This window comes from Eptatretus burgeri, chromosome 8, assembly GCF_056783735.1.
Source record: "Eptatretus burgeri isolate ZD-2024b chromosome 8, Ebu_testis_v1, whole genome shotgun sequence".
NCBI classification, from domain to species: domain Eukaryota; kingdom Metazoa; phylum Chordata; class Myxini; order Myxiniformes; family Myxinidae; genus Eptatretus; species Eptatretus burgeri.
Window position 1 is genome coordinate 56,822,401 of NC_140968.1, and position 12,368 is coordinate 56,834,768.

The 12,368-nt window shown below is 41.6% G+C and overlaps 2 protein-coding genes and 1 long non-coding RNA gene across 9 annotated transcripts in view; 1 reads left to right on the forward strand and 2 right to left on the reverse strand.

The window, feature by feature from the left end:
- Positions 1–3,977, forward strand: part of LOC147021801 (peptidyl-prolyl cis-trans isomerase FKBP9-like) — a 48,707-nt gene extending 44,730 nt beyond the window's left edge. For both annotated transcript variants that reach the window (XM_085892167.1, XM_085892168.1), the window contains exons 9-10: positions 884–1,047; positions 1,295–3,977. In XM_085892167.1, the coding sequence (XP_085748293.1) occupies positions 884–1,047; positions 1,295–1,480 (350 nt within the window). In that variant the 3' untranslated portion in view covers positions 1,481–3,977. The remainder of the gene's footprint in view (positions 1–883; positions 1,048–1,294) is intronic.
- LOC147021802 (uncharacterized) overlaps positions 1–8,477 on the reverse strand; it is a 43,180-nt gene extending 34,703 nt beyond the window's left edge. The window contains exon 1 of the long non-coding RNA XR_015060941.1: positions 4,060–8,477. This is a non-coding gene — a long non-coding RNA (uncharacterized LOC147021802). The remainder of the gene's footprint in view (positions 1–4,059) is intronic.
- Positions 8,478–9,704: 1,227 nt separating this feature from the next.
- Positions 9,705–12,368, reverse strand: part of NT5C3A (5'-nucleotidase, cytosolic IIIA) — a 111,900-nt gene continuing 109,236 nt past the window's right edge. For all 6 annotated transcript variants that reach the window (XM_085892183.1, XM_085892180.1, XM_085892184.1 and 3 more), the window contains one exon: positions 9,705–10,323. In XM_085892183.1, the coding sequence (XP_085748309.1) occupies positions 10,219–10,323 (105 nt within the window). In that variant the 3' untranslated portion in view covers positions 9,705–10,218. The remainder of the gene's footprint in view (positions 10,324–12,368) is intronic.

Consider the following 12,368-nt stretch of genomic DNA (forward strand, 5'->3'; position numbering starts at 1 on the left):
CTTTGCCAGGTAGAGTGGATTTTAAATGCTTCCACCCCAGGTCTCTAAAGTATCCACGTGTGTGTGTGTGTGTGTGTGTGTGTGTGTGTGTGTGCGTGTGTGCACGCGCACACGCACTCGCACACATGTAATATTTGTGTATATAATCCTGACTATAAATCACTCACCGGTATGCGTGTGTTTGTTTGTCGCACAACTTCTCCTAAATTTCTGGGCTGATTACATCCAGACTTGCTACATAGAATGAGCATGACTCCAATTCGTGTATCGGGGTGTTCTCTAATTGTAACAACATGGGATATAACTTCAGCCAAGCTCGACTGCATATGGTCCATCGACCAAAACAGTCCAATCGGGGGTACCCCTCAGTATTAGCCACATAGCTCCACGGCAGTAGTAACAGAATACAGTACATGGAAACGCAATAAAATATCCAAAATAAAATAATTATCACATGGAATGAGTGAGAAAAATCAGCCAAACATGTTCAGCTGGCCCCATGTGCTCTGCTTCCCTTTTGGCTGTCAAGTGTGTGTCGAATAACAAAATAGGTAGCATTGGCATTCTTCTCGATGTCAATGTAAATTTTCTAATTTGGATGACCAAACTCAAAAAGCCTGCACCTAGTTCCCACTCATGCGGGCTCACGAAATTGAACCTTGACGCCATGGTTTTCCGGCTGTCACCATTTACCTGACATGTCAGTCTAATGCCAAATGAGGAATCCATCACTGCAGATCTGAGTAAGTTGCAGACCAATTAAAATGTAGCCATCAATTTCTCTCGCTTCATGCGGCTTGCATTAAAATAAAGAGAGTGAAGTATTTGTGCTCCAGATTCATAATCCGTGCCTGTTTTTTTTTTTTTTGGCAAACATCTGCAGAAGGAGAAGTGCCAGGCAGTGCTGTACTTCGTTTCGATGTTGAGCTGGTTCGGCTCGAAGAAGGCCTGCCTGATGGATACATCTTTGTGTGGAAAGACAACGCACCTGACGAGCTCTTTCCACAGATGGACAACGACCATGATGAGCACATAACGCTCACCGAGGTATGCCATTACTACATGTTGTGTCAGCACAATCGGTTGGTTTTTTGAATCCAAAAGGAAAATGAACTCACGTTAGACAGCTCAAAACAGGGAGTGCACTTCCAAGGAATATTTTAACCGTGCCACGAGTTCATTTGATTAAAATGAGAACCGGAGCCCTGACAAGAAAATAAAAAAACTGCATGGATCATGTTTTTGATGGACAAATCGTCTGACGGACTTGTTGGCTTGTGATTCCCATCCCTAGTTTTCCACCTACATTAAGACCCAGGTGTCACAAGGTTTAGGTCGGCTGCTGCCTGGGCGAGACCACGACCATCTCATTGGTGACATGTTCCGGAACCAAGACCGAAACGGTGACGGCATCATCACAGCATCCGAGCTGAAGCTCAAGCGGCAGGAAGATGAAGAACGGCAGCATGACGAACTGTGAGAAACAGAGTTGTGATCTGCATTCCCCCATTGGAACTTGCTCGAGACACGACCGGTATATCCCCCACCGGAGGGGTCCTGCATTGAGGTGTAGTGCACTCCGATGATGATCAATCTATCAAGCGCTGGGAAGGATCCCTGTGCTTAACTTGTTTTTCTAAAAAAAACAAAAAAAACTTTTGTTTCTCCTTTAGGAAAAGGTCAAATGTAATGACAATTATTTTTCAGGACTGTTTTTAATCATGCTTTTCCGAGTCGCCTCCATGCTCTGGGGCATCACATTAGAATCGGAAATACAGTCCCTTCTCCCGATAACGAATCAGGGAAGGTGGAATTTTATATCGTCATAAGTGAAGGGTGAATGATGAGCCATATGCAAACAAAACTCTGAATCACTAAGACATTTATCGTTTGCCTGCATTGCCTTTTCCATGGTCACTAAACATGTTTGACCCTGCTTACCTAGTTGAGCACCTCCAGCTGCTGGATATGATCGAACAGAACTGGCACAAGCCAAGGCTGAAGAGAGCTGGATGGAAGCAGAGGGCATTCATGTCTACAATTTCAACCTGAAAGTCTATCAGAAAAATCTAGTTGGGGAATTTATAAGGAAGATGAATGATTCTTCAACAATTTCCTTTCTTAAATGGAAAGAACAAGCTTCGTCATTGCAGCAAATAACAAGACTGAGCATTTTAAAATGCAGAGCCTCATCAGGATGTATAGATTATAAAATATTTGAGAATGACCCATACTTGTCATGGGAGTCCACAACCATCCTTGACCATGTTGTCGAACTTCGACCGATGCCCTCACTTTTTCACCTTTATTCGCTTTTAAATTTGTTTTCTCCGCAACCGCTCCAGTGAGTGACACAAAACTTTCAACATAGGCTACCCATGGAGAATTTTCTTTTTAAACTAAGTCACATGATTGGATGGAAAAATATGGATGGCATTCCAAAAAAATCTGTTTTCTGTAGGCATGGGTTGCAGAGTGTGTCATGTATCAGGAATAAACGGCGTCGACCTCGCTTCACTTGGCCTTTGCCGAATTAAAAGTAGATCCACACACACACACACACACACACACACACACACACACACACACACACACACACACACACACACACACACACACACACACACACACACACACACACACACACACACACACTAGCCAAAAATGCATTCTTAACCTAGCCGATCACTGTCCATTCAGGGATGGGCGAGGTTAAGAATGCATTTTGTTCCCTACTCCAGCAAACATAAAGCCAATATTCAATGAAGAATAAGCTTTGCTGGTGAAGGCTCGTGTCGATCTGTATCAGGCAGGCGAAGGCTCGACAGGTGGAGCAATGGATGAAATCACCAGGACATTGATTGAGGTACGCTAACCACAAGTGGGAAGCAAGATGTAGTGGAACTTTTGGATGTTAACCCTAAGTCGGAGCAAAAGTGGGGTTAACACTCAAAACAAAATATCCCCTCTTTTGCTCCGATGAAAGTTTCATGTCTGAAACATCAGCTTCTCCTTGCTTCCCACGGCAGTTAGCACACCTCGATAAACACCCTGTCGATTTAATCCACCGTCAATCCAATTTTGCTGGATTCAGTTACCAAGTCCATTTGATGGAAGGACAGTATAAATAGGAATAAAAAACCCCACAATCTGTCTGCTTCTACCTCAGGGCGATAAGGTACTCAATCTCCCGTTGGGGGGCACTGCCACCACATAACGTGATGTTATTTTAGATCCTCATTAAATGTGTTTAAACTACCACCTCACTATGGTATTTCCATGAAGCTGCAACCCTTTCAGTATGAGACAATAAAAAAAAAAATCTTTTGCACTTTTCCCTAAAATGTACCCAAAAATGTGTTTGGTTTTTTTTGGAAGAACTTCCTGTACCTTCTTTCATATTGAATTCGAGCTTCGTTTCTGTGGAGTTACAAACGATATTGGTATTGTTAAATTATCACATAGTTCGATCGCAGGTGTTTCATGGTGAAGGAACATTGCGAAACAAACCAAATCAATCATATACTGTATAGCAATTTTACAATTTGTATTTACACTTCAAACCAACCGTATACAAATTATACAGGAATGATAGAATACATCTGAAAGTATATGGGAAAAGGTGAGGTGGTGTCAGCGGTTGTTTGAGAAGCGGTACAAAGCCAGCTTGCTGCTCTTCAGCTGGTGTTTGTGAATGAACTAGTGAGATTACAGCAAGGGGGGGGGGATGGGGGGTTAGGGGGAAGGGACTTGCAGGTTAAAGTTTGAATCGCCAGTTCGCTCAACTTCCTGGCGAGTATATTCACAAGTGGTTTCGGTTAGTGCATGGCTGATATTTGGTTGCGATTCGGTGCCAAAAGAGTAAATGTATATGCACGCACCTTTAAAACTGACAGATTGACAAAATATTTTCTTCAATCAGTGATATTCTTTTTTTTTCCCCAATAAAACGTTTTAAAAAAAAACAATAAAACTTACCATTTGACTTTCAATAATCTGTATAGAAATTTGGATATGTAAGAATGTTCATGTTATTATTGTTACGAGCAGAGTACCTACCGTATGGGCGATCTTGTTCCAAGCATGAAACATGTTCTTATGACGGATACCCTTATTTAGGCGGTGCATATAGGCAAGACAACACTGTGTAGGCAAAAGAAACATTAAGTTATGTGCATGAAGCAAAAACATTCCTTCTGCTTATAATTCAACACTGCACTGGAAAACGTGGGAACAGGAATTCTGGACTGTAAATGATGGAGACTTGAAATATCCCCCCACCCCCCGCCCCACCTGAAGGCCATGCAACACGATACACATTTACACAGAGAATTTGCGTCCCTCCACCTCCCCCCAAGACCACCAGCAAAGATAAAAACACCTCTATGCACTAAACGGGGTCATGCTGATCCGACGTACGAAATCGGGATGGAATAGGTCCAAAACTGTAGGACGAGTAGCGCAACAAACAAACACACAAACACTGGTCTGTGAATTATAGTAAGGATTAGACGACCCGTGAACCTGTTAGGTTCCTGTTGTGACAGCGGTTGTTCAAAAAAATCATTTCAAGAAAAAAAATAATAAAAGATAGCTCCAGTGATCTATACCGATGAGGTTGTTTGCATTGATCAAATTCTCCCGAAGAGTACTTGACTGAATCGGGAATTTATTTTTTAAATATATATTTTTTTCCGTTGCCCAATTTGAACAAAACTTTATACTGCACACTACAGGAGAATGGTGAGTAAGATGGCCCGAAAATTTTTGCACTGTCGTGTACCGTTTTGGCTGTATTTCGGGAACATACATACATACATACATACAAGATGAGAGTTTTAGTAATATATAGATTGATGAGGGAAGAACGGGGGAAGTGATTGTGAATTTAAAGTTTCATCTTGATTGACTTTTAACATTGTTCTTAACAAACAGAAACAGGAACAACACAGGCATGAAAGGCCGAATGGCCATTTCATGCACCAAAGTTCCCTGTGTATATTTGTGTAACATTGTTAAGAACAGGAAGAAAAGGAGAGGGAAGGACAGAGAGTTGGGGGTGAGGGTACATGGAATTGGAAAAGGGAGACCAAGACGTTGGGAAGGGGGAGGGAGGGGTGGACCCAAGTCCACCCACACCTTTCCCAACTTGAAGTCACATTTTACATGATGCAGAATTTCCATGGGTCAGTGATAGTCCCATTGTGTCTCTTGGGTCCGCTGGGTCTTTTTGGTTCTCTCGGTATTTTGGGTTCCCGAGGTATTTTGGGTCCTTGTGGTCTTTTAGGTCCTTGGGGTCTTATGTACACCAAAGGGTGGAGGAGTTTCTTGTGAGCCAATGGCCATCCATATCTAGTGTCCAACTGTGTCTGCGGACATCCTCCTGCAGTTGGGTTACTTTTGTGAAGAGGTTGGTGGCAGGATTTGCAATCCGGCCACCGTAAAACCCTTCACTCTGCAAAACATATAGAAAATTGAAAACCCACTCGGTGAGAGTACATCCTGTGCAGCTGCCCTCCACAGGGCAGCTCACCGGATGACGGGATTGGGGCAAAGCCTTTTGGACCCCCACTCTTTGATGATAGGAGGAAAACCACGGGGTAACCTTCCCGGGTCAGATTGCGGTGGTGTGTGTTGGGGTGGCGCTGAGGTGTTGTGAACCAGAAGGCGGTCTCCTTGGGTAAACCTGAGGCGGTCCCTTTGGGTGTGTGTCTGGAATGTCCGATCCTAAAGAGAGGATGATCACAATCTCTGTTATCATGTTAGCTCAAGCGTTTGGACATCGGTATCGAAGCACTCTTTGAGGTTTGGAGACCAGATATGGTGAGTGGTTAAACCGACGATTGGTCTGGTCTCTCTGATGGTTACCATGCTCAAGGAGTTGCTGTAGCTGTGTCCAATAAGCTGACTCCAATGATGAATGAGGTAACACCGGTCAACGAGCATATTTAATTATGAGACGAAGGATACATCACTCCTTGGGTGTCATTTCCCTGGTCCCTGTTTATGCTCTGACTGAGGCAAGTGATCTCACCGTGAAGGACACATTCTATGCCACACTCAAGTCTGTGGTTGATCAGTGCCCCAGGCGAGATACTCTTCCAGTCTTGGGGGATTTCATGGCATCAACGAGAACTGATAGGGATGGTTATGAGACATGTTGGTCCCCATGGGTCTGGAACTGTGAACCAGAATAGCAGTAAGTTCCTTGACTTTTCAATAAGTCATGGACTTATGGTGGCTGGTTCATGGTTTCAGCACCCACAGGCTCATCGATGGACTTGGTATTCCAATGCTGGTGGTGTGGCAAATGAGGTTGACCATGTGCTCGTTGATGGTTGCTGGAGAATGATCAAGAAGGCAGGGCCTACCGGAGTGCTCAGTTCCTCAATACTGACCACAGGCTTGTGGTAGCAACTCAGAAGTTGCAGCTGAAATCCGGGAGAATGGTATCATTCCAGGCCTGGCTGGATGTTGGCAAGCTCAAGGATGAGAGGGTAGCTGAGGAGTTTGCGAACAGGCTGAGTCGGGATTTTGGGGGGTGGGGGGGGTTGTGGGTGCCTTCGGGAATCCTGAAGAGTTGTGGAGTGCCTTCATAACCACCATACTTGATGTTGCCGGTGGATATCTTGGAACTCAACGTCGGGCGAAGAAGAATTTAGTCGCTCAAGGGACACTGGATACCATTGACCAGAGTTGTAGAGCCAGGCTTAATGGCAGAGCTGAGCTGTTAAGGGAGTTGAGGCGTAAAATTGTATGTGCGCTGAAGTTGGACAAGGAGGCTAATGTGCAAGGAATCTGTGAGGGGGTAGAGCACCACCTGTGGTCAAGTGATTCTCGTCCTGCTTACAGTGGAATTCGTGCATTGCGTTCCTCCAAGCCAGTCTCTCGGTGTCCTGCAAGTTAGAGCAGAGGGTAGTGGGCTCTTGACAGAGGAGTCCTAAATGAAGGCCTGCTGGACCGATTACTTTTAGCGGCTATACCAGACTGATCCACCAGCTGTTAAGTTGGACATCAGAGGTGTTACTATCCCTATTGCTGATACTCCAATCAACTGTGATCCACCTTCGTTTGTGGAAATAGGCTGCAGTGAACCGGTTGAAATGTAAAGCTCTTGGGATCTGTGGCATCCATGCTGAACGTCTCAAGGCTGTTGTTTGCTGTACTCATGCCATTACATGCTGTTCTGTGTTCTGCCTGGAACACAGGCATCATCCCAACTGCCTGGAAGAGGGGCCTTGTTGTCACTCTCTGGAAAGGGAAAGGTGATTGCCAGGACTGCAACAACTACCGAGGAGTGAGGGGTGACGTTTCTCTCAGTACCGGGCAACGTCTTTGCTCGGATAATTCATGATAGGGTTCGCCACCAACTGCTTGAGCACCAGCATCCAAAGCAGTCAGGCTTTACACCAAAGAGGTCAACAATTGACTGCATCCTTGCCCTTCGGGTCCTCAACGAATGCAGACGAGAGTTTTGGCAGGGGATGCTTGCAGCCTATGTTGACCTCTGCATAGTTTTCAATTCATGAATCAGGATGCCCTCTGGAGGATTATTGATCTTCATGGGGTGCCACCAAAACTGATCAATCTGATGTCTGAAGTATACTCTGGTACTGACAGTGCTGCGAAATGTCGTGATACCATCTCCAACTTATTTCCAGTTGTTACTGGAGTTCATCAGGGGTGTGTGCTGGTCCACACACTTTTTAGTGCTTGTATGGACTGGATTCTGGGGAGCATGTGGGAAAGATCAACTTGCAGTGCTTCGTTTGGGAATGTCAAGATCTCTGACCTTGATTTCACAGATGATGCAGTCATCCTTGCAGAGGCTCTGGATATCATTTTGGGGGCCCTGGAGGTGCGGAATGAGGAGTCAGTGCCATTGGGATTATGGGTTTCCTCGGTCATAACTAAGATCCAGGCTTTCAATGACATCTTGAATGCTGCTATCGTGTCTGTACCTGTTTGCAGTGAGGATGTTGAGGTCACGGAGAGATTCACTTACCTTGTCAGATATTCATTTCTTTGCTGGCTGTGAGCCAGAGGTCAACATACATCTGGGTCGGGCCTGGGAGTCAAGGATTCATTGGATCATTGGGCGTGGCACTGTCAGTACCTGTGCAGGAGGAAGAAAGTCCGAGTCTTCAGGTTCTTGGTGCTTCTCGTCTTGCTCTATGGATGTGAGATTTGGACTCTGACCAGGGATCTGAGATGGAGACTTAATTCCTTTGGTATCAGGTCTCTTCGGAGAATCATAGACTATCGCTTGTCGGACTTTGTATTTAACGAGCGGTTGCTGAGAAAGACTCGAATGAGATTTGTTATCTGCATCCTCCATGAGCATCAGCTGTTGCTGTAGGGACATGTGGCTCATTTTCCTGATGATGATCCGACTCACAGGATTCTCTCAGTGAGGCAGTTTCATGAATGGAAGGAGCCAATGGGCCAACCACATGCCTCAGAGATGCAGCAGGTTGATCGGCATCTCAAGGATATATATATATATATATATTATACATATATATATATATATATATATATATATATATATACATATATATATATATATATATATATAGATACATATATATATATATATATATATATATATAGATATATATTATACATATATATATATATATATATATATAGATACATATATATAGATATATATTATACATATATATATATATATATATATATATATATATATATATATATATATATATATATATATATATATATATATATATATATATATATATATATATATATATATATATATATATATATATATATATATATATATATATATATATATATATATATATATATATATATATATATATATATATATATATATATATATATATTATACATATATATATATATATATATATATATATATATATATATATATATATATATATATACATATATATATATATATATATATATATATATATATATATATATATATTATACATATATATATATATATATATATATATATATATATATATATATATATATATATATATATATATATATATATATATATATATATATATACATATATATATATATATATATATATATATATATATATATATATACATATATATATATATTATACATATATATATTATACATATATATATTATACATATATATATATATATATATATATATATATATATATATATATATATATATATATATATATATATATATATATATATATATATATATATATAGATATATATTATATATATATATTATACATATATATATATATATAGATATATATTATATATATATATATTATACATATCTATATATATATTATACATATCTATATATATATATATTATACATATTATACATATATTATACATATTATACATCTTTTAAAATGGTTAATCTTTAAAAAAAAAAAATTAAATTCAAAAAAATTAAAAGAAATCTTTAAAAAAATTAAAAAAAATCTTAAAAAAAAAAAATACCTCGCACGTTCACAATGGAGAAGTTCCTCAGTGCGAGTTACTACAAAGTGTGACTCAAATACACATTGTACTGTGCAATGCAAACTGCTTTACCCTGGGATAAGCAAAACATGTTCATCAGTTTAAGAGGAAGCTGAGAAAGGAGGGCAAAGGAGTGGGAGTTCAACATTATCTTGGAAGGTAAACAATGATGATCAATTTGATTCCTTTGAGATTTTATTTTTGAAATGTGGAGCTCATTGATGCTGTAAGGGCCCACTTCAGGATGGTAGTGCAATTAACCAAAATTCCTTGGCTGGAAGGTACAATTAGTAGTTCAGCTTGAGTACTGCAAAGCCATACTGTACAGCTGCCTACTCAAACAGTATCCTTGGTCAGAAAAATAATCCACTTTTGGCAGATAAATGAGGTTACTCCAACAAAACCCACCAGTAAATGCACTTTCATCTTCTAAAGGTGGCACAGCACAACACAACGTTGCCTTACAGATTATATTACAATCAATAATCATGACTCTTCCCTTCCTTCAGCAGGGGCATTTTAACAATGAATGTGAAAGCTAAGCATTTCAGCAAAATTGCTATTGAAAGAATGACCAACTGTAAAGACATTATATTGAAAGAATGACTTTACAGAGGAAACTGTAAAGGGAATGATCTCGGGGCATCATCGGCAGCCCGCAGACTCCAGTCCCACGTACAATGATCGATCATCAATACAAGACCTTTTGTAAAATGGCATTCACGAGGTCCAGTGTTTCATCCTGCACAAGAACAATGTCATAGGCAGCCAGGAACGTTTCCAGGAGGCCATCCATCTGCAAAGCCAACACCATGCCAGAGGCAAACTTGACCAAAGGAAGAGATACACCAGGGAGCAAGTGGGAGATTCAATAGAACACATTATCACCATCAAACAATGCCAATAAAAATGTGGCCATCGAGATAAAGTTTTTTTTGTTGAAAAGATTTCTGTATCTAAAAACGGCCACAATTCTTTCAGGGAATATCACGGTAGGAAGAGCAAACTAAAATGAAATAAAGCAATAAAACAACTAACACAGGTAAAGGTGTAAGGAACCAATGTAAACAAGATACGACAGTGATGCATCATACATTGCAAACGTATTATTTTTTAACTTGTCAATCTCCACTTAAAAGTAATTGGTGTTTTCTCACTCATATCAGCTGTATAGTCAGACCCGATGTGGTTTGTCTGTGTGCTTTATTCTGATCGCTCTTCTCCGTACCCATCCTCCCTCGCTCTCTACATCAAATACCTTCTTACCCCACTTGAGATGATGAAAACCTCAATTTTTGAACATCGATGATGAAAACCTCGATGAAAACCTTTGTAGAATGAGATGATGGTACTCAAGCTGATGGTCACAAATAGCTGAAAGCAAAATCAGGTATAATTTTTTTTGTTGCTGTTGGGGGTTGGTGGGCGTAACAAAATGAATATATAAATAAATAAATAATTGACACATCCCACACTCGTCTTGCCGAAGGAGCTGCATAAAGCAATCCAAGAAGGCCTCATTGGTCTGCATTGCTATCTGCACTGTCGCTAATGGTTCGCTAATCGGCAATGAAACTGGTCTGGCAGCTGAGGGGTGTGTTGCATTGGGATTCTCATGTGTACTATGTGTGGATGTCTGTATAGCTGTGGAGGAACTCTGGGAAGGGTTTGAAACAGCAAAGTGCTTACCTTGTGTAGGGCTTCTTGGGTTGCTTTCTGCAGCTTCTTGAGCTGGAGGAGTGTGGGAGGTGTCAATTATCTATATAATCCGAGCCACCTGGGTTGAGTTGATTACGTGAGAGCTGATTGGCTATTCCCTTAATTCGCAGGTGAGAGATGTGGGTGGGTCTTTCTAATTATATATATATATATATATATATATATATATATATATATATATATATATATATATATATATATATATATATATATATATATATTTTGTTGTGGTTACCAAATTCGCAAACCACCATTCAGGTCCCTTAGGTGAGGTATCTCGGTAAGTACATGTGTAGTTAGGCCCAAACCCGTTGTCTAGTGGGAATACATGTCATTTATGCGTGCTGCGACTCTTCAGGATAGCCGTTTTTCTTTTACTATCTTTAATTTGGACCAACCGCCATTGTTACCACCACCAGTCACAACATCAACCACCAACCACAACGCCGCTTCACCACAACCGCCACGACCTTCACGTCACACCTCGCAACCGTCGCATCGCCACCGTTCTTGCGCCGCTTGTGGGTACCGGTGTTGGACTCGTGCAGGGCGCGCGCCGAACAGCGTGTACAAAATCACGGATTTTGTGCTTCAAAAACGGATCAAAAACGACACGCCCACTTTTTGCCGTCCAATCGGTGAGCGAGAGGCGGGTGGCCCCGCCCCCAGGGCGTTGGAGGGCGATCGATATATCCAAATTTATGGATCAAAAAGCATTCACGCCCACTTTTTCTCGGGCCAATGGGGAGCGAGGTGAAAGGTCGAAGGGAGGGGGTCAAAGATGAGAGGGCGAAGCCACGGGGCTGATATAAGCGACCGTGTTCGTCAGTCCAGTGAGTAGTAGAGTCGAGAGGAAACAGAGAGTTAAGACTTCGCGGGCGGTGGAGTTGGCAAGAAGGAGCTGGTCGTCGTGTGCGTTGGAGTCGGAGCGGAGGGGACGGAGCTGTGGAGAGGCGGCGAGGGCAGACGAGGGGGTGCTCGCGTCGTGCAGGGAGCTGCACCCCAGGGAGGCCGACAGCGCGACCTGGCCGAGGTGGAGACGCTCGTCGCGGGACAATAAAAATCCTCTATACCCCGAGCATCAGCAACCCCCTCCTGTTTCCCCCCGCGCTGAGATAGTGC